This window comes from Egretta garzetta, unplaced genomic scaffold (genome assembly GCF_000687185.1).
Source record: "Egretta garzetta isolate BGI_Z169 unplaced genomic scaffold, ASM68718v1 scaffold360, whole genome shotgun sequence".
Classification (NCBI taxonomy): Eukaryota; Metazoa; Chordata; class Aves; order Pelecaniformes; family Ardeidae; genus Egretta; species Egretta garzetta.
In genome coordinates this window covers 791913-812269 of record NW_009258261.1, presented here as the reverse complement: position 1 = coordinate 812269, position 20357 = coordinate 791913, and the positions used below count along the sequence as shown (strand labels likewise).

The 20357-nt window shown below is 45.2% G+C and overlaps 1 protein-coding gene across 1 annotated transcript in view; it reads right to left on the bottom strand.

The window, feature by feature from the left end:
* Nucleotides 1-375: 375 nt before the first annotated feature.
* The window catches only part of SERTAD2 (SERTA domain containing 2), a 20346-nt gene continuing 364 nt past the window's right edge, over nucleotides 376-20357 (bottom strand). The window contains exon 2 of the mRNA XM_009641528.2: nucleotides 376-3391. Coding sequence (XP_009639823.1) covers nucleotides 2443-3387 — 945 coding nt within the window. The 5' untranslated portion in view covers nucleotides 3388-3391 and the 3' untranslated portion in view covers nucleotides 376-2442. The remainder of the gene's footprint in view (nucleotides 3392-20357) is intronic.

Here is a 20357-nt window from a genome sequence, read left to right as displayed (position 1 = left end):
TAATCCCAAAAAAAAAAAAAAAAAAAAAAAAAAAAGGCAGCTCCAACATCCTGTAAATCGGATTTTAACGACGGTAAGGCAAGTGCTTACCAAGTTACCAAGTGTGAAACTGCCGACGTTACCATGTGCCTACAGGTTTGTGCAGACAGACAGACAACCGTCGCATGGCTAACATTTTCCCAGTTACCCCAGTTGCAAGAGGCGCAGGACCCAGCAGGGCTGTCTTCCTACAAGGGCCAAGGCGTGCGGCCGGGTGCGAGACGACGCAGCCTTCCCCACCCCTTTGCTTCCGCTGGTCCCTAAAGCTACGCTTGGTCAATGGTTCCCTGTTCGAAGCAGTAACTTATCTTTTTGTTCTTTTTTTTTCAGTCAGCCCGGCAGCTGCGTTGGGAGCCAAAAGCGCGCTTTCTAGTTGTACGCGACACATTTCATCTCGACTAGGAGTTCCTTCATTGCAAAACGTATTTGCTTTTACACTGCGTCGGTGTGCATATCTATGTTACATCTAGCTATCTATATACTAATAAATATATATGGCCTGTTTTAAAGTGCCAATTTATAAAAAGCTGCCTCCTTAAAGGGCAGACAAGACCCAATTTCATCCATGACAAGAAGGGAGCAGAATTGACTGAATATTGCCAAATGACGTAAAACATAATTTAAAATTTCTTAAATAAATATAAAAGTTATTCCTAAAGAAGCCATAGGCATGTCAACAATATAGGTTGTAACCGGCGCTCAACAGCTAAAGTACCATTGAAAAACTAAAATGCCATAGCAACTTCAGCAATAGGCATGAAACATTGCAAACAATTTTTTCTTTTTTTAAATTAAATGTACACCACGATGAACTTAAAAAAAAAAAATGCTCTTGGTGCAGTAATGAGAAGACTTCTCGGGTGTTACGGGGAACGGGACCATGCATAGAAAGCTGTGTCTGTATATTCGTTGTAAAACAGGTCTATAAAGTGTAAAGCAGGTAACACAGTTGATACAAGAAACCAACCCTCTACGAGATGCCAAGCGATGTCACACGACTGGCTCCAGTTTCAACAGCAATGGATATTAAAGCAAGTCCATCCAGTGCAGGTCAGAGATGAGCTTCACTGCAGTAATACTGAAGTTGCCTCTTTCAGCACTTAGCACAGTGAGGTGGGGAGGGGGAAGGAGAAATGCTCCAAAGAAAGGGCGAGTGGACGCTGTCGACGCCAGTCTCCTGCCCGCTCCGCACGTGTGCCCGTCTGTCGAGAAGATGGCCGCGAGAGGTTGGCTCTCGGTGGGCAACGGGCACGTTCCCCCTCAAAACCATTCCCAGGAGCTTCGGGTGAGGAAGTGCTGATCTGCCGCCGTGTTAAGGCGCTCCACGTCAGGCGGGATGGATGCCCCGGCAAGGAGAGGCGGGCGGGCTTGGGGGCACCGGCCCGGCGCTGGGGCGGGGAGGCTGCAGCCGCGGTGGCGCTCGGGACCTCTTCGGGTGAAGTTCCACAACTGTTTCCTGCCAACTGCTTCACATACGTGTTGGAAAAGGACATGGCTCTAAGTTTCAGGAATCACAGTAGTGCGCAGTGGGTACAGCAGGGAGCAAACACTTGTGAAACTCCTACAGAAGCAGCTCCCAGCCCTTTCTTAAAGCACTTTTTTGTTTGCATTCAGGGAAACCGACTGCAGGCTTATTTGATCCAATTTTCTCTTTGCACCATACACATATAAAACATTACAACTCTGTATAAAAGTACAAGTGGTTCTTGTACATCTGAATTATGCAGGAACTATGTGAGCAAATCCTATCAAAATAGCTATTTTTTGTGTGTATAAACAGCATTTGTTTTTAGAAAAAACAATATCATAAACTGCAGAATCTGTACAAAAATATAAAATAAATTTGGGCAGCAGTTTCTAAACAGCCATGTAAATGCAACACTTAAAGAGGAGCAGGTTAATGCCTCCAAAAGGCTGAATTGCTAAGTCAACCTATACAGGGCTAAAATGGTATTGAGATTATCTAAATAATAAAATTTTTTACCTCTTGCAATAAAACTTATAGAAAAAATAGACAAATATGCACATGCAATTTACAGCTTTCCCCAACATAATCCTTGTGCTTAGCTTTTACAATTTTTTTTTCTTTTTTTTTTTCTTTTTTTGTAATAACATAACATTGTCTACAATACATATTCTTTCCTATACCAGGATATTCGGTCTTCCTTGAGGAACCACTTTAAAAAAAATACATTAGAAGTGGTCATACATGGATGAAGGCACTCCAACTCTGCTTGAAGCAAAAACTAGTGTGATCCTTTTCTTTTCAAAAAAGGCAAGCAAGGACGCATGCACAGTGCTGTGAATCGGGGGTGGGAGGGACTATGGAAATACTACCAAGTGTATATACTGGTACTTAAAATTTAAAAAAAAAAAAAAAAAAAGTTGCTATATTTCTGTATTTTAAGACCCAACAAGCACCTCCATGATGTGATCCAGTTCTGTGAGGTCCATTTTGAAAGGCTGATTTGGAGTTACTGGTTGACTGCTGTACGGAGCGAGAGTTTTTAGGAGCTCATCTGCTGAGACAGGAGCCATTTTTGAGGCAGCCCCTGTGGCAGACGTGCAGGGGTCAAAATCATACATGGATGTATCAATGTCAGCGAACAGAATATCATCCAGGGTCAAGTCTGTGAGGAAACCTGTGGAAGTCGTTATCTCAAAGTTGCCAGGTAGCGAGTCCATGAGTTTTGATTCGGCCGTTCTGCTCTCCGGGAGGCCCTCGGGCTTTTCAACGTTGGACTCGCTGGGGTGGTCTTTAGAGTCATCGGCTGCTGTTTCGGCTGCTACTGCCTCTGCAGAGGTAGGTGCTGGACAAAGCTCCTCGATTTCGTCCAAGGCTGAAGAGAAGCTGTCCTTTACTGGTTGGAGAGCAGGAGGTGGTGGTTTCGTCGGACCATCGTGCTCGACAGTCGGGGAAGTGCAAAAAGTGTCGTCCTCGAGCAAAGAGGCTGGGGTGAGGCAAGACTCCAGGGGCGTAGTGCTTACGAAGTCAGTGGGGAGAAGGGGCTGGGAGGCGAGATGGCTGAACGCCGGCTGGGCCTCGCGGAAGTTGTCGCTGAGAGGGTCGGCGGGCTGCGAAGCAGTCATGAACACAGGCCTCAAGCTGCCTTCTTGTTTGAGTTCTTCCTGGATTCGCCTCAACATGTTGTTAATTAAAACTGTCTTTTGCAAGCTTGGCTCGGTTAATGGCCTGTGGTTATAAAGTTTCATAAGGGAAATGTTGAAGATAGTCTGACGCTGTAAGGTGTAAGACACCTTAGAGGGACCGTCAGTAGGAGACACCACTTTGCCTTCCAACCCATCTTCATGCTCGTCAAACTTCCGCTTTCCTCCTTTCCCCAACATATATCTGAAAGGAAAGAAAAGAGACCGATGAAGCCAGCCAAGCCTGAAGCCTGTTCTTCCCGCCTGAATCACCACCCCAGTCCACCTACTCCCCTGCACACTGGGAGCGGACAGATTGGCCGCTCCATCCCCTCCTCACTTACTCCTAACAGGCACGAGTGGCAATCAGGCCACATAAATAGCTCAATCCTGGCCCACAGCAGTGTGATAAGGAAGCAGAGGCCACCTTAACACAGTGCTCTCGTCCATCATGTTTAAGCACAGCCACACTGGTAAATTCCGAGCAGGAATTCAAAACAGCATCTATAAAACTCAAGCCCTTGCGCGTTTGGCAGCAAGTTTCACTCTTGCATGTGTTAAGCATATGGTCCCCAAATATCTGTACATAGGTGCACAAGCTACAGATACTACATTGAACATTCCTTTAAATTTCCTGACTGATGCAGTACTATGCCTGGAAATACAAACGTAATGCAACAAGGTTCTTAAAATGTGTTTCCCTTTTTATTCAAAAGTGTTCACCGGGGGAAGGGGAGCGAGGCTCAACCCTTTAGCACACCAGGAGATACGCGGATCTGACCTCATGGGTTCATTTAACTGATTGCATACAGACTAAACTACTAGAGCAGGCAATGCAGTTTCTACACTCACAATTAGCTAAATTACAGATGAAGAAGGTCCGTCAGGTCTTTTAGTCTAATCTCCAAGACCACTCTCTGCACTACACTCTGCTGCTGCAGCCTTCAATCAGTGCCTGGGTCCCAGTTCGAGGACAGGGACGTCTGCCTCGGAAAACTTCAAAGGAGTTTGGTGCCTCCTGAAGTGCTGAGCACCCCCCTCCAGGAACCAGGCCCCCTGGCAGTACCCCTAGTCCTACACTCTGAATGCACACAGGGACACAGGCCCTGCCTGCCCCTTGCGCTGGGGGGGGATGCACTGCGTCCCCACCTGCACATGAAGCGATGGCAGCTCTGACAAAGGGCTGGGGTGGGCTGCGCGCTCAGCCCCCGCTCTTCTGCGTACGGGAAGTGTTTTCACATGGCAGTGTTTGAAATCCTTTCCTCAGCTTCTGCCTGGCTAAGGCAATGCCAGCAGCCTTTGATTCCCCCGGTAGGACTTGCTAGCCACAGCCAGAACAGCTTTTGCTCCAGATGCACCATTTTTCTCCACTTTGCCCCCATCAAAGCGTGCCCCTCACTCAGAACTACATCCACGTCAGGTTTCATTTGAGAACATGCCGTGGGGCTTTCTAAAGAACAAAAATCAGCATAAATGCATGTGCTTTTCTCCTGGTCCAATGGCAGATTTTGAAGAAGGAAACAAAGGGAATTTCACCAAACTTGCCCTGCATCATAAATCATTTCTGAGCTAAGAGTAAGTAGGGCAGTTCAATCCCCGATGCTGTCTCTTCCAGGATGTTTCAGAGCACCTGGAAATGCTCCTCTACACAGCACAGCCCCAGCCTTGTTTTGTCACCGTTATTTTTGTGACACGAAGACCTCCCCAAATGCACAGGAATGAAGGAATCACTGTTCTGTGACAGAGGCAGAACCTAACATTACGCATCTGAATGGGGAGGGCTTTAGGGCCAGCAACCCTCTGCCCCACACTACCACCCATCTTCAGTGAGTTGCCAGGGTTTGGTTTCTTGAAATATCCACGATTAGTTGGGTGAAACAGCGCGGTCCCTGTGACAGCCACGTCTCTCAGTGCTTGTGAGAGGGCAGGCTCCCTCTGACTCTCTCCCCCACTACCTGCGTGGACGCAGACAAGCCGTTTTATCACATCTATATCAAAACCAGAAGGAGCAGAGGCCGTTACGACACTTCGCTTGCCTGTCCCATGGGCAGGAAATCAGCCAAGGAAAAGTCCTGTGGAGACAGGGGCAGGATCGCAGGCACTGCAGAGCAGCACCCCGCGCTTGGCCATGTCTTAGGGCAAATGTTTGGCTTTCCTCTCTCTTTTTCCCAGGTAGAGTGGGGAGGTGCTGGAGCACTAACCCAGATGCCCTTTTAATAGGATCACAGACAGCCCCCTGTTCATCCCTGCGTGCCTCCCTCCATTTAACAAAACGCTAATAAAATGAAGATTTCTGCCTCATTTTTAAAAAAAAAAAAAGTGGAAGATGCTTTCCAGCTACCCAGAAAGAAGTTGCAACGGGCATATAAATAGATTTTTAACCCCAAACCTGACTCCTCTCATACAAGCTTTATTATGCAGCTATCGCCTAGCTATCGTCTAGGAGACAAAACACGCCTTCCTTATTTGAGTACAGTCCCCAGTTTCCCCAACAGGATCCATGCCTGCGAAATGACTGCACCAGGCAGGTCTAACACCAATTTGATTGCCACACACCAGTCCCGCAGTAGCTAAGGACTTGCAAACATCCCCAAGAATGTCTGACAAACATTTAAAAGCAAAGAGCCCTTGTGAAGTGGGAGAGGGGGCAAAAGAAGTCAGGGTTTCAATACAAAAAGAAGAGAGCTTCAGAAAGCATTTGCTGGATGTTAAATGCAAAATCAGATTGGGTGAAGTGAGCCTCTTCTGGTTAAAAATAAGTCCCAAATCCAGATCATTTTCTAGCATATTATGCAATTAAAAAAAGAAAGGCAGGGGGGAGGGAGCAAGCTGAGCGGAGCTGAGGAACGGGTAGGCTGCCATCCAAGCTCCTTGGCCAGTTACCAGCAATCCCCGCGCCTGGAATCTCGGGTGAACAAAACCTCTGAAATTTAGCACTACTGCCGAAGTCTGGTTTTTCTCTGCTCCCTAGTGTCACTTCCATGGACTGCTCCAGAGCTGTGCACGTGGGTTTGGGGTGTGAGGGGGGGTTGCTGTTCAAATGTTCAGGACGGACATGCTTCCTTCCACTTTGTACAGCTAGAGCAAGAAAGGGGGACCGGGCTAGCAAGAATCGAAACCCCTGCCCAAGTACAGCACGTTTTCAAAGCAGCCATGGGTTAGGAAGAGAGCTTAGCAGCTTTCCATCCCTTCCTACTATCTCCTCCCTCTGAAAAAAGACAGACTCTGTCCTAAAGACATACCAATGCTCCTTCCACAATGCTCTATTTAAAGGAGAAATTTTTAAATGGCTTGGGGACTAGGAGAGTTTTGAAGTTTGTCAGGCTCTGCAAGCAATGTATAAAAATACTCACTGCACAAAGCAAACCTTTTTCCCTGTGATAAAGCAAACAGACCATTCAGGTGGCCGTGCTCCATTCCCTGTGCTCAGTTATCAATTATTATTGTCAGGGAAAGTCAGCAGGCATTTCAAACAAACCCAATTGAGCCCATTTGCATCCAAGACTGAGGTGCTGGTAGTTAAGACATTTTTTAAGCTGACCGGTAAGAGCTATGGGATTATCATTAGTAAACACAATGATAACCTCACTACGTCATTTTCCAGGAAGCTTAGAAATGATTCAATGTTTCCTGTATGTATGACTGTCAAGCTTTCATATCTCACTCGATCTTCGTGTAGCTTGGTGCAGAGCTTGTCCTTTTAGAAGATAAAATAGATCAGGCAACTCCCAGGTTCACCTACTAGCTCTTCAGCGCAGCTTTCAGTTTCCTTTTCCCCAGAAATGCTCTCTGAAGCGAGTTTAACTATTAAAGTGGCAAAGCAGGGCACCAGCCTAAGCAATGGGGTTTTATTCACCAAAAGAGGGGGTCAAATGAGCACCTCCAGACTCTCAGCTTCACAGAGTTTTATTTTATCCCCTTCTCCTCTGGCGTGCAAATGGGAATTGTTAAAAACATTTTCCTCCAGTTTCCATAAATCACTTTACTCATTCCAAGCAAAGCAAGGAGGTGATATCTTTTTAGACCAACTGATAGAGCTGGTAAAAACAGACGGGCTTCAGGCTTGCAAGCCTTCTTCTGGATCTCCAAAAATGAATTTTACAGTTTCTGACCACCACAGCTTAAACAATGTTGCCTGTTTGTTCTTTACAGTTCAAACCATCCCTTCCCTCCTTCAACCAACAGTTCCGTGCCTACATTAAAGAGATCAATTTTGTACGTCTTAAGATACTGACCAACATTAAAAAAAAAAAAAAAAAAAAAAAAAAGATGCTCTACAGTGCCAACATTTGATCTCATTCAGTTCTGTTCATCTCAAAAACTTTGCTCCTAGCCTTTCCAGCCAAAGCTCCTGCTGGGAAAATTAAAACGCTGAATATACAGACCGGGTTGGCCAAAGATCAGTACAAAACGAGATCTACCTGCATCCTCCCAAGCATCAGAAGACAGAGTTGGCCTACCAAGTCACATGGCTGTAATGGGGACAGCCAGAGAACAGCAATCCACCAAAACACAAGGCTGGACAGGCAGTGACCAAGGGTCATGTCCATGGAGGGTCTTTTGTGCATCTATTTTGGCTAGAGCAGCAATCCCGGCCAGATGTATTTCTGCTGCATTTCCATCCATTTGCCAGTGAACGTCATTTTGGGGCCAAGCATTAGGAGTTGAGATGGGATATCGCTTTGTTTTTGTTGTTTTAATAAAGGGTATTACAGGAGTTCGGTACACAAGTTAGTTTTCAATGTTACTTAAGTACGTGGAACCAGAAAACTGAAGAAAGGCAATGGAAAAACTGTATTTACCCAGGGATTGGGGTGCGGGGAGTTACTTGGAGATCTTCCCCAATATAATCCACCAGTTGGCTCCAGCTCTGGAAGACCCAGACCCAAAAGCTGAACCCAAGTAGCTGCTGAGAAAGATTCGACTTGCTTTTTTGCCCATTTAGGGCAATTGCACACGCCTCAGAGCCAGAGAAACCCTAGCATTGTTTGGGAGTTGGCTTTTCTTAATTGAAAAACAAAAGTAATATATATTTTTTCATTTGCATGTCATTTAGCTTCCTTTTAGGGCTCAACAGAAGAGATAATCAGCCTGGAGCGGGTGGTTCTCTGGAGTCAACCATCATTGATTAAACACAGAAAAGCCTGTGCAATGCCTAGCTATGTCTCTGAGCCCACTTAGTGACGAATCCTTCGCTCTCCAGAGGACAGAGGTAAGCGCACATTGTGAGAGAAGTATTGTATTTATCGACTGTACTTAGGACGTTATACCTTGTCACTGCTGGACTATTTCTGAAGTCTTTCATAATTGGGAGTTTGGCATAGGGAAGCGCTGGATATATAGAAATGGAGGGGAATAAGTGATTTGGTTATCTCACCAATAATAAAAATATCCTTTAATGTTAATTCCCAAAGGCTTTTAACAGTTTAGTCTAAAACATCTTTCAAGATGGGCTTTTCTTGGAAATCAGTTTCACAACCCACTAGTCCCTCCCTGCTCATCAACACGGACAGGAAGGAAAAAAAGAAAGAGGAACCAAATACCAAGAGGGACAGTGGAAAGGGATCTTTAAGAAGTTACATTTCCACTCACATATTTATGCCACCATTTCAGTTGGTCTAGGGGATGAACAGCTTAATACAGCGAGGTTCACTTTTAGAATGAACGCCGTGTTGCTCAGAAAGGTAAAAGCATCAAACCCCAGAGTCTACAGGCAACCATTCCTCCCCACACAGCTGAAAGCCAAAGGAGAGATGTGAACAGCAGGCACTCGTGCAAAAAGTAGAGTTTAAAGCAGGACAGGTTAGTTTCTGAAATCTTGGGTAATTAAAACCATGGGGGGGGGGGAAAGAGAAAGAAAAAGGCAACTGGGGGAATTAAAACGCTACTTCACACACACACACATGTGCAGAAAAAAACAAAAGCCACCCATAAAAGCCCCCAAACCGCAAAGAGAGTACTGAATTTGCACATTTCATTCCCAAAACAAAGTTTCCAAACCTCAGGTTTAAACGAACCTCACCAGGGCTTCTCAGAGACTCTATCCAGTAAATTACTCAAGCGCTTTCTGTGTCACTTCTGGCACATGAAATATTATTTTCCTTTCCTCCATCCCTCACTCCTCATCCTTGAGGGCTGCAATGGCTGCATCCTGGCCCAACAGTAGTCAATGCGCATTTTGTCACTGACTTCAGAAGAATCAGGTTTTGGCATAGATAGCTGCAGGACCAAAATAAAAAGGCCTTTTATGCCAAATGGGTTCAACTGGCAGGACAAGGGCTAGATCCTCGGAGCTAGTAGAGGTAGGCTGGGCTGCCGTAAGGCATTTCAGTGCTGCTGGATCCAGCCTGAGGGACCACCTGAACTTGTAACCAGTCCCCACGACTTCAAAGCATCTGTCCCCTAGAGCTAGGGAGGCAAATAGGTAAACATCTCTCTCCCCATCCCTGTTTCCACATCCCCAAGGCCATGGCAGAGAGAAGGAGAACGGCTGTGTCTCGGGAAGACCCCCTCGGGGCAGGACCATGGGCTCACCCACCGCAGAATGATGCTCCTTGGCCTGCAGGATCCTGGCAAAGCAGAGCAAACCTGCCCTGGCAGCTAGGACCCGGCCTGCCCTCCGAGAGCACATGCATCCTCCTCCCATTCAAAGTTGGAAAGGAAGATAAACAGTGGAGGGGAACGCCAGTATAAATCTGGCACCCTTTCCCAGCCTTGCTAAAAACAAGGAAGAGAGCTGAACAGCCCAGGTGTCAAGGTTTAACTCCAGGACCAGAGCAAATAAGCAACATGGACTTTCAGAGGCAACAGCCACCGTGTGATAAAAATCATGCCTCCTGAAGATTTCATCTGTTGACACGAGGGTCTTTAAATCCTGGCACGGCAGCATCCTCGGGAGCTAGTACAGCTTGTACCACGCAGTAACGCACGGCTACGTTCAATATGCTGCAGCTGGCTCGCAATTTGTACACTGACAGGTGGTGTGGGTTTTTCTTTTCTTTTTTTTGCAAGGCTGCTTCTTGGGATCTGATGCAGATCTTACTTGTTCAAGTGTAATGCGTTCATGTTGCCTGGCTAGAGATGACTCCTGACAACCGCTGCCTGGTAAGAATTGGGTCTCATGTCACATGTGAGTTAGAAGACAAAACCCCGAGCCCTAGACAAGAGGTACAGGGAATGGAGCTGTGCTGCGGTTTCTGTCCTCTCCAGATCCAGCGCTCAGATATTCCCCATTTACAAGGTTTGTTTTCCCTGACAGTTATATTTTACATTAATTCTGGATGGTTTGGGTGGGTCTTTTTGTTTGGTTTTTTTTGTTGATTTTTTTTTAACTGAGTAAGGTTTAATAAGCACTTATAAAACTCTCCTTTAGAGCTGTATCAAAAAATTGGCCTCCTGGGTAGCTCTGTGCTTCCAAAGAGTACAGGGAATTGTTTTTATGTTTGCAAGCCTTCACTGAAAGGCTGTTGGTGCCAGCAGTAACTGTAAGTGGCAGGTATTTCTCACGTATATTTTATAGGGACCTAACTCTTTCCATCTCCTGTGGTAGACGGGTGAGCCTCAGCTCTTCCAGAAGCAGCAGAGAGGCAAGCAATGCTGCTCAGCACCCCACTCCTACATCTGGCAAGAAAGGCAGTTTCCCTCTCCCCACAGAAACACAGCCTTAGCCCCCCACTTTAGGCATCTGCAAGTGAAAATCAGGGGAGAGCAGTTAGCATGCTGAGTGACAGGGGTCTTCTCCAGTCTCAAGTTAAAATCGAAATAAGGGAAACCATAGTGGGTAACTTTCAGAGGCTAATCTAAGCAGGACTGAGTTAGAGACTGCAAGGAAACCTCCTGCCAAACAGGAGACAAGACATCAGAGAAGCTCAGACTCTCCTCTGAGGAGCATCTGAAATCATGCAGCTCTCGTGGGGGTTGACTTTGGCACTCAGAGCCTGGAGTCCCCAGGTCCCCGAAGGAGTGTCCATGTTAATCAGAAAGTAAGGTGAAGCCTTCCCTAGCAAATAAGCAATGCAATTATAAAGCCAGTCAATAGTGTAACGCCAGCCAACGTGTTCCAGCGATATTTTGAAACTGTAATCTGATCCTACTGTTTCCATCCTCGTGCCTTGCCTGCTCTCCCTTGTTGCATACTGTACTATTTGAGGCCCAGAGGGCAAAGCAAGCTCTTGCTGTTTGTTAATGATCAGAAACTGTGTTTGGAGTGAGAGCCCTACGTGTGCCGCCCACACTACTTTCTTGATAGTTTCTTAAACTTGCAGCCCGTCAAAGCGCTGCTAGAAGGCTCTCTAAAAAACAAAAGCGAGCAAAACAACCAAAAATACGACTACAACTCTACTTCTGCCTTCAGTTTCCAACTCCTTTTTACCATGCTAAAAAAAGGCAAAGCCGCAGTCTAAGGCAATCTCTGACTCTGTAGTGTGTTAAGCCTTGCAGGAAACATATGCTTCTATTAAATTGGAAACAGTTTCTAATGCTGTCAGTTTGCTAAATGTAACATGTTCCCTTGGAAGAAGTGGAGCAGTTTTAATGTTTTTGACTAACTGCACACACCAAACAGAGTATGTCTGATAAAGCTGGAATGGGCTCCAATAAATATAGCTTAGAATAAATTACTGCCTCATTAAGTAATTGTTTGGGAAAAGGAGAGCAGGTTTTCTAGATTATAGCTGTGTTATTAAGGTTGTTTATAATATTAGGAATTCTATCAGGGTAGCAGAACATAATGCAAGTTTAAATCAGACGAGCACTTGTTAGCTCGTTAAACCATTAAAGACTACCCTGGCAGAATTAGAAGGTGAACAAGACCGCACAGGTTCTGTGCGTGGAAAGCTAGCTAGGTGGATTGCAAACTAGCTGCAAGGCTGAAGTCAAGAGCAAAGGCTCTGAGCCACTCTGACAACTTCTTTTCAGTACAAAACAAGAGGGGGAATATAGCTTTGCAACTCACTGGGGCTAGAAAATATTTATTCAAAATAGGTTTTATTCACGTACAGGAAGGCAGTTGTCTTTACTGGAAAAAAGAACAGGTTTGGATTGCCCAGCAGAAGTAATTTCTAACTCAAAGGTCTCACACAGCCAAAATGTCAATTGTCACACGTTCTGCTTCAGACAGGAGTTCCCATCAGCATCCTTACAGCAGTGCCCAGCAGATGCAAACACGACCCCACCCTGCCCTTTTTTGGTCTTGTCCTTAACTGGAAGTTTTAGGAAATGAGATTTCTACGATTGCTAATGCTGCCTCAGCCCTTCACAGGCCTGGTGCAGATGTGGCCCTGCTGACCATCAAGCCCAGCAGTATCTGCTTTGAGCCAGACTAGGGTGGAGGATTTCCCCCTTCCCACTACCAGGAGTTGTTTTGTTAGGGTTAGTCACTGGGGGTGGGGAGAGAGATTTTCAGCAAGATGGCAAAGCTGCCCTCTCCTCAGGTCACCTCTGTGCCAAATCCTCTTTACACCCTTCCCCAGGGTGGCTGCGCACACTGTCTACTTGCAAGAGCGCCCGTGCCACCAAACAGGAGCCTCCTCACCAGGGATCAGTCTGGCTGAGACTCTTTGCTTCAAAAAGTCACCCAAAAGAGCCGGGCAGAGGGTATTCTGAAATTCGGGTCTCCACGTGGCAGCGTTAAGGAAGCAGCCAGGCCCGCCAAGCGTGAATCAAATTACATTGTGCTGTGTTACACATGGGCTGAGTAACTCTGCTGCCAGTATCAAAAGCTCAAGGACTAGGAGCTGCACTACACACCTGGGCACCAGTAGTAGGAAATCAGAGCTGCAGTAAATAAAACCAGGCACAGCACTAGGCCAGCTCCTCGGACTTTACTATGCAATTAGCTGATTAGTCAGCAGACTCTGCTTGTTGTCACCCGAAAAATATGCAAGGGCTTCTACACACAAGCCTCCCTGGGATCAGCCAAGAAGCTCCCCTTGCTCCACATCACAGTTTCTTTTCACAAGTCCAGCACTCCGGGCCTCGCTGCCTCTTTCAGGAGTTGCCAGTCCCGCAAACAGGACCATAGCACAATGAAATCTCCTCACCAGTGCACACGGAGCCATGCCGGAGCCAGTGCACACAGCTCTGCACTGGGAGAACCAGGACCATAATCACTTCAAGCAGTAGAGCTGCAGCAATTAAGACAGCTGTGCACCACTTCAGGGCCCAATTCAGTCAAAGGCTGACTGCCTTCCATTTCTTCCCACTGCAGAGCCAGTAGGCATCAGCACAGCGAAAGTGCTGGCTAAAAAAGAGGCACCTTACTTGTAAATTAAATTCAGAACAATCTGAAATTGCTAGCGTGGCCACCAGAAAGCGACACAGGCTAGCAAACACACACTCCCTTTTCACTGCTAAAATTATATGCCTGTAATGGCAAGATGCTACTGGTCAGATTCTAAGGGAGAATGATGAAATAGCAAGACCAGCTATACATCTCTCCTCTCCTGCAACATCGCTCTGAACAATAGATTATGGCAATGCTGTGTTTTATCGTACAAGACATCTCTATTGGCACATGCATGTCACGGTCTAGCTGATATTTTTAGTGTACGTAGGGACTGAGTATTGTAGACCCATCTTCACTGGATGCATATAATTCCTACAAAGGTTAATGAGAATTGTGCGTGCATCCAAGAGAGACAAGACCCCTTTGTGTATAATAAGAGAGTTTTTCTTGCGTATGTATAATTACTTGGATTGAATCCTTGCTTTCAAGCGTATCATAGCATCTTTTCCCCGAAGATACCTTGTTTTTCCCTACACATGCTACTGTGGAAAGAACTGAATGGTTTGCCAAGAAGTAGGTTATTGCTCTGAAAACAGCGTTGAATAAATTATCAGAGTCAAACTGAAAAGCAGCGAATGGCAGGGGGGAAGAAGAGGGGAGAAAAAAACCCAGACCTCTAAAGAAATGTATACTGCAAAATGCAACACACATCCCAGCAATGACAAGTCATTTTAGTTTCTGGCCTGCAGATTTTATTTGCTAACCAGTTTCTCGTTACTGAGAGTTAAAAGAGGAGAAAAGAAAGGTATTTCCCTGGCATTTTTTAGAGCAGCTATACAGCATCTGAGTTGTTTTCAACATTTTTGCTTAAATGAAGTGAACACAGCCCTGCAAACAAGTATGTTCTGTGAAAAAGCACCCACTCAGCCCCAAGTTTCTCTTAACAAGGTGGAAATGCTGTTCGACATTTCTCCACCACCAGTGAAAACAAAACAAACAAACAAAAAAAGGTAGTTAAAGTTTGACATGAAAGTTTGCTAAGATGGTGTTAAGTGATTTTAGACAAGATGATAACTGTTGGCCTTTCAGTCCAGCCTACTAAAGCTCTTGCGTTTGTTGAAACACAGCATGTGTTTTCACATCCATCAGAAGAAGCCTTCTGAAAACTGATAAAGGGAATTTGGGCCAGCCTTGCGCTATTCTCAACCTGTAAAGAGTTAGGGACAAAAGAGATCCCATTTTTCATGGCACCTCCTTGATTTCACAGTAAAAACTACTACACCAGTGATACCCTTTAAAACAGCCACCATGGGATCCACGTAACTTTTATGTGTAGTAATTTAAAGATGCTCAAATAATTTAAATTTGTACAAGGACACCCTTTTAATAGCATATTTTAACAACATGTTTATTAAACCTGCATTTCGAAGGAGGCTTAGAAGAGGTCAATTAACATGGAACAAACTTAACCACAAACTCAGCCTTTGGAAATTGGGAGTGGAAAATACTGAAGGAGAGAAGATCAGGAAACTGAAACTAAGCGTCCTAAACTTCATTTCATATTCAGTTGGGCACAACTCACTCACCTCACCCAAGAGAGTTATTACACTGATTCTCGCCACAATTTAAAAAAAAAAAAAAACCAAAACCAAACGCATCAGAGCACATACATATCATGTATGTTCCACTGCCAGCGAGGGGAAGCACAGCAGCAACAGGAAGCCTTACGCTGCATGTTACACAGAAAATATCCTCTCTCTTCTATTCATTTGCAAGTTATTTCTGCAATACTTAAGTTAGTGGAGGAAAGGGGAAGGGGTTGCTTAGAGGAGCCAATTTTGCCAAACAGATGGAGTAGGAGAGTAAGGGAGACTGTGAGCTAGATCACAGTAGGGTAACCTAAGCAGGTTATTGTACCCCTGGGACAGCCAGCATGAAAGCAGTCCTGGTCAAAATCCCTCTGACCACAGAGCAGCCTAATAAAGTGCAAGTCCCTCCTCCTACACAGGGACAGGTGAAGGCACAAGAACCAACTGGCAACAAAATCATGCTATACAAAAAATGCTTAAATAGAGTGGCTTCTCTCTCATATGCACACGCATACACACACACACAGTGGTAAGAAAGCAAAATGTTACCACTGTTTAAAAAAATACACTGTGGTTTGTGCATGAACGCCAGTCTCTTATCTTGATGAAATGTATATTTAAAAAATATGCAAATTATATGCATGCACGTGTATCTACTAAACACTTATTCCAAGGGTGAAAGAGTGCCTGTAAAAACACATGAAAAGTAAAGAGTTTGTGGATGCACCGGAAGATGATGATGTATTTCTGAATTAGGTTTTAAAACTTCATTTTGCAGCTACTTGAAGTTAAGACAAAGCTGCCTTTAGGCATCCCAAACTAGTCAGACCTGCTGTAGCAGTTGCACTGTCGGCTTCAAATATGCCCTCCACGCTCCTTTCAACCTCCGCCCCAACATATATCCGCATAGTTTACCTCCAATCATGGGCGGTTCTTTCTATAGCGCAGTTCACTCAACCTTATTGCCTGCCTGGCACAACAGGAGTTTTTAAGAGACTAATGTTACAGGCTACTGTAAGAAACCAGCCAATAATTGTCACATTCCCATTAAAGGTGCATGTGGTTCAAACAGCACAAGGGTTTCCTGGGGGGATTGAAAATCTGGGATCAAGAAAATAGTTTTATTCGTTACAGATCATCCAAGCAAGTTTTAGGGCGCATTCAGACCTTTCCACCAACTCAGGGTTCCTTTGAAAAGGGAACTTCTTTCTTCTGTTACTTCCATGTACCACCCAGTTTTAAAAATAACATTAAAGAAAACAACCCACATTTGCACTTTTCTCTTTGTATTCTGCTACATTAATAGTAAAATTTTTATTATAACTTTGCTGGAAGTAGAAGCTGTCAGATGAAATCCAATATATCTTACTGGTGTGAAAGCAAAGTAAACAGGATTTGGCTCGTAATAATTACACAGACTAGGGCTCATGTCATTCAACGCCACTTAAAACTCAATTCCAGAGCCACATTAATGAAAAATTCCTCTCTAAGCCCACTGCTGCTCAAAATACTGATGTTATATTAAAGGTTGGGCACCTCATACATTATATGGCAACACCTATGGTTTTACGTACCAAGCAGAGCAGCGTACTGAACCCAGCCCCTTATTTGGAAGAATATAATGGTCTGAACTCGCCTAACACAGGACTCTTGAGCATAGTTTTAATACCACTGCACCAGCCTGAATCCACAGCCACTCTGATGTGGTGGTGGCTCCTGTCTCACTTGAGCTAGCTGAGCTCAAAGAAGGGACACATGAAAACCAAAACCTTGCTCTCTGGTGACTTGACAGCTTCTTTGCTCCTTTCAAACCACCTTGCTCCTCATCATGACTTAAAAGCATTTCTGAGGGCCGGTGAGGCTGTACCAGCAGCTACCCAATGCCCCTGGAGACCGGCCCCACTCTGCCTTGGAAATGCCCCTCAAATCAGTTCTTACCCACCCAGGAATTCCCCTTTGCACCAGAGGAATCTCCCAGCTGCAGGTCTAGCACGTCTTCACAGCTCCTCCTGGCCACTTTGCAACGACACCGACATCTGACACATTCATCGGGAGCCATCAGTGGAGCAAATGCCTCCGTGCAGTTTCTATTCTGCACAACAACACACTGTTTAATACTCATACAGCCATGAGACGGAGGGCAGGGACCCTGATGTGATCGGTACGGTACAGATGCAGGACACACAGGCCTATTTCTTCTACAAAACCTCTGCTGTCTCACAGAAACACATCTGCTTTAGCCTCCGTTTTGTTCAACTTCAGTTGAGTTCAGCTCAGAACACCCAACAGCAAAGTTAGCGCTGCATTTACAGGGCTTTCTTTCCCCACTTGTGTTGAACAGTCAGCATTGTTATTTTTTTGTTATAGTGTTTGCACTGGTAACACTGAACAAACCTGAAGCCTCCACTACAGCAAACACAAAAATCGACTTTGTTTATAGAAGAATTAAAGAACTAACACATGTTGAGGGTCTCTCCATTTACTGAAAAAAGGCACTTCTTCGTGACAGCACAGTTTCTCTGACTGACGGAAGTTTAGAAATAGAACAAGTGGCAGAAAACATGCAATTGTATCCCCCCTGAAGAAAATGAGCACTGTTCTCAGATTGGCAAATTCCATTTTCTGCAAACTATTAATTAGCAAAAGATTCATCGACATGAACAATCTGTGCTTATTGCCAACCTGCTTACATTTAAGCTGGACCTTGCTCTCTCCTTTGGAATACTCCTGATCTTTGGACTTGGTAACTGAAAGTTGCCATTTCTGGCACCGATTTGTGTGCATGTGCATGTTCAGGAACCGCTGCAACCGGAGCTGTCTCCTCATGAGCTGGTTACACATATAAAGCTGAGTTAAAAGAAGGTGTCTCTCTCACTACCCAGCCCTTATAAAAAGTAGATCACCAGAAGACTACTTACACTTTCAAAGTACTGCATTCTCCTTGCTTGACAGATTACACTTTAAGATGTTACATAAAAGCAAAAATAGTCACAAGTATTTTGGATCACCTGTCTAGTGCTAGCACTGCCGGAGATGAACTGTGCCAGGAGTGTTTTACATCAGTGTGAAAAAAGTCAGAGTTCCTAAAAAAATTTTTTTCCCTATGAATTATTTATTGGAAAAATAAAAGCAGCTTGTGTAAATGATGACAAAATCCTTCAAACTAGATATTGCATAAGATCTGTTGTACTTCATGGAAGCTAAAAAAAATTTAGAATATGAAATTTGAGGTCTTCCTTGATATTAGGACATTACCTCAAACTCCCTGATGCCTCTCAGGCAGACAGTTTGAGTGCTTGGATTATTTATATTATTCCCACCAAAACACTGAGGAACTGTCATTATTTCATCTTTCCCATTAAAAAGAGCAGGTGTATAAAGGAATACAATTACAATTCTTAATAAATCAGCACCTACAGACGTATTTAATGCTCTTTAAGACTGCTTCACCAGACAAAACCCGACAGAAAAACCTGGAGTACCTATGGCTAGCAAGTTTCTTTTCGTTTGTTTTTAATCAGCTTCAGAGAAAAAGAAATCAGCTTGACACAAAAATCAAAGCGGTGTTTTAATATGCACAAAGTCTAGCTTCATTCGTTAGCAGTCCAATCCAGTTCCTGCAGAAAAGGAGTGGGTGGTTTTTGCTACCAACTTAAACGGAAGCAGGATCAGTCACAAAAGGAGGAAGATCTACAGCTGTTACCTTACATGCTGCAATACTTGCCTGGACAATGAAGTATTCCCTAGGACACGCTCTCAGGTACCTGTCTAGCAGCAAACTGCTAATCCTTGTCCTATCTCTACCACCACCACTACCTCATTATGTTAAATCAGATTCCAAAGATACCATTTTACTATGCAAAAATGTGTGCATTTTAACTTCAAGCAGAAAGGGCTACTTTCAATTTACCCCGTTTAATCAACTGCTTAATTCCTACAGCAATGTAAGTACAAGCAGCAACAACTTTTAAGAAAATACAATTCATTTCTACCGTTTGTGTTACCACGCAAAAGCTTCCTGTGCACTTAAATGGAAACTGAGGTGCCTCTGTCAATTTTGTACCCTGAGAGAAGCCCATAAGACACAGGCACCTTCATTTGTGTAGGTGAATCCCTAAAAAAAAAAAAAAATCAGAATAAAAAAGTAGAAAGTGTCATTTCAACTCACACAAGTAGGAACTGTTTACTCTATTTGAGAGACACAAGCATAAAACTGATATTAGGGGGGGACCAAGCCCTCTTACCACCATTGTTTGAGCAATAGCATAGTCTACAGTAGCCAAATCCAGCACCCACTGATGGCAGCGAGAGCCACCCTGCTGACTTCACTGGGCACTAGCTGAAAAAGCCTGGACTTTCCTGATCCCGAGAGCTTTGGACTTCTCTGAACAGACTGCCACACGCAACAGCTCTGGCTGGCGTGCTGCGCTGAAGTTTGGCTAAAGGGGCCAACAGCCCCCCCAGATGGAGATGAAATGGGCAGATTTGTTTTATTTTACATCGGCAGCTGACCCGTAGCTGTAAATCAGCCACCGAGGGTCCCAGGGGACAGCACATGAACCCCTCCATAGATTTTCAACAAAAGCGTCCCGGGTTTTCCAGCTGTGCTTCACAGAATGCAAAAAGTGACAGCAGGTAACTGCACTCCTATTTTCACACTTAAGGAGAACTTACGCTTCCAGATCCTGACACATTGACATGAGTAAAGCAGCAAATGTTCTAAATGAAAGTGGCATCGCAAAAGGATTTTTTTCAAGCGTTCCCCCACCCCGAAGGAAGTCCCAATAAGCAGTGCCATCACTTCTAAAGATGAACCACCCTGCTCACAAAAGCCCCCCAAACGCCTGTGCCTCTGTGCTGGCAGTGCTCCCAAGGAAGACCCAAGTGCGCTGTTGCTTGGGGGAAAAAAGACACGCTAATCCCCTGCCCTGCTGCCGCCCTAACACCAACCCCTGGAAAGGTCCAGCCAGCGGGGCCAGGCGGGTCCTGCCCAGCCATATGTCAGCTTTGCTCCAGCGGAGTGAAAGTCTCCCCCAGGCCCTTTTAGCTCTCCTAGCACTACGGCAGCGCGCACTCTTAGGGGTACCCTGAAGTCCTCGCTCTTGCTGGGAAAACGGAGCAAGGCTGTAGCCTCCCCGGCTCAGGGGGCTCCCCGGCGCACACGCTAACTTACCGGGGTAAAGCCCGTTTCTTCGAGTCGGATGTAGCACGGCTCTTGAGAGCACAACAGCCCCGATAAAAAGTATATTCCAACTACACGCACGCACCTGCTTCGACCCGGGATCTTCGTACATCGACGGAGGGGGGGTGGTATTTTAAGAGCAACTCCACCGCTCTCCCTCCTCTGCTCATATCAG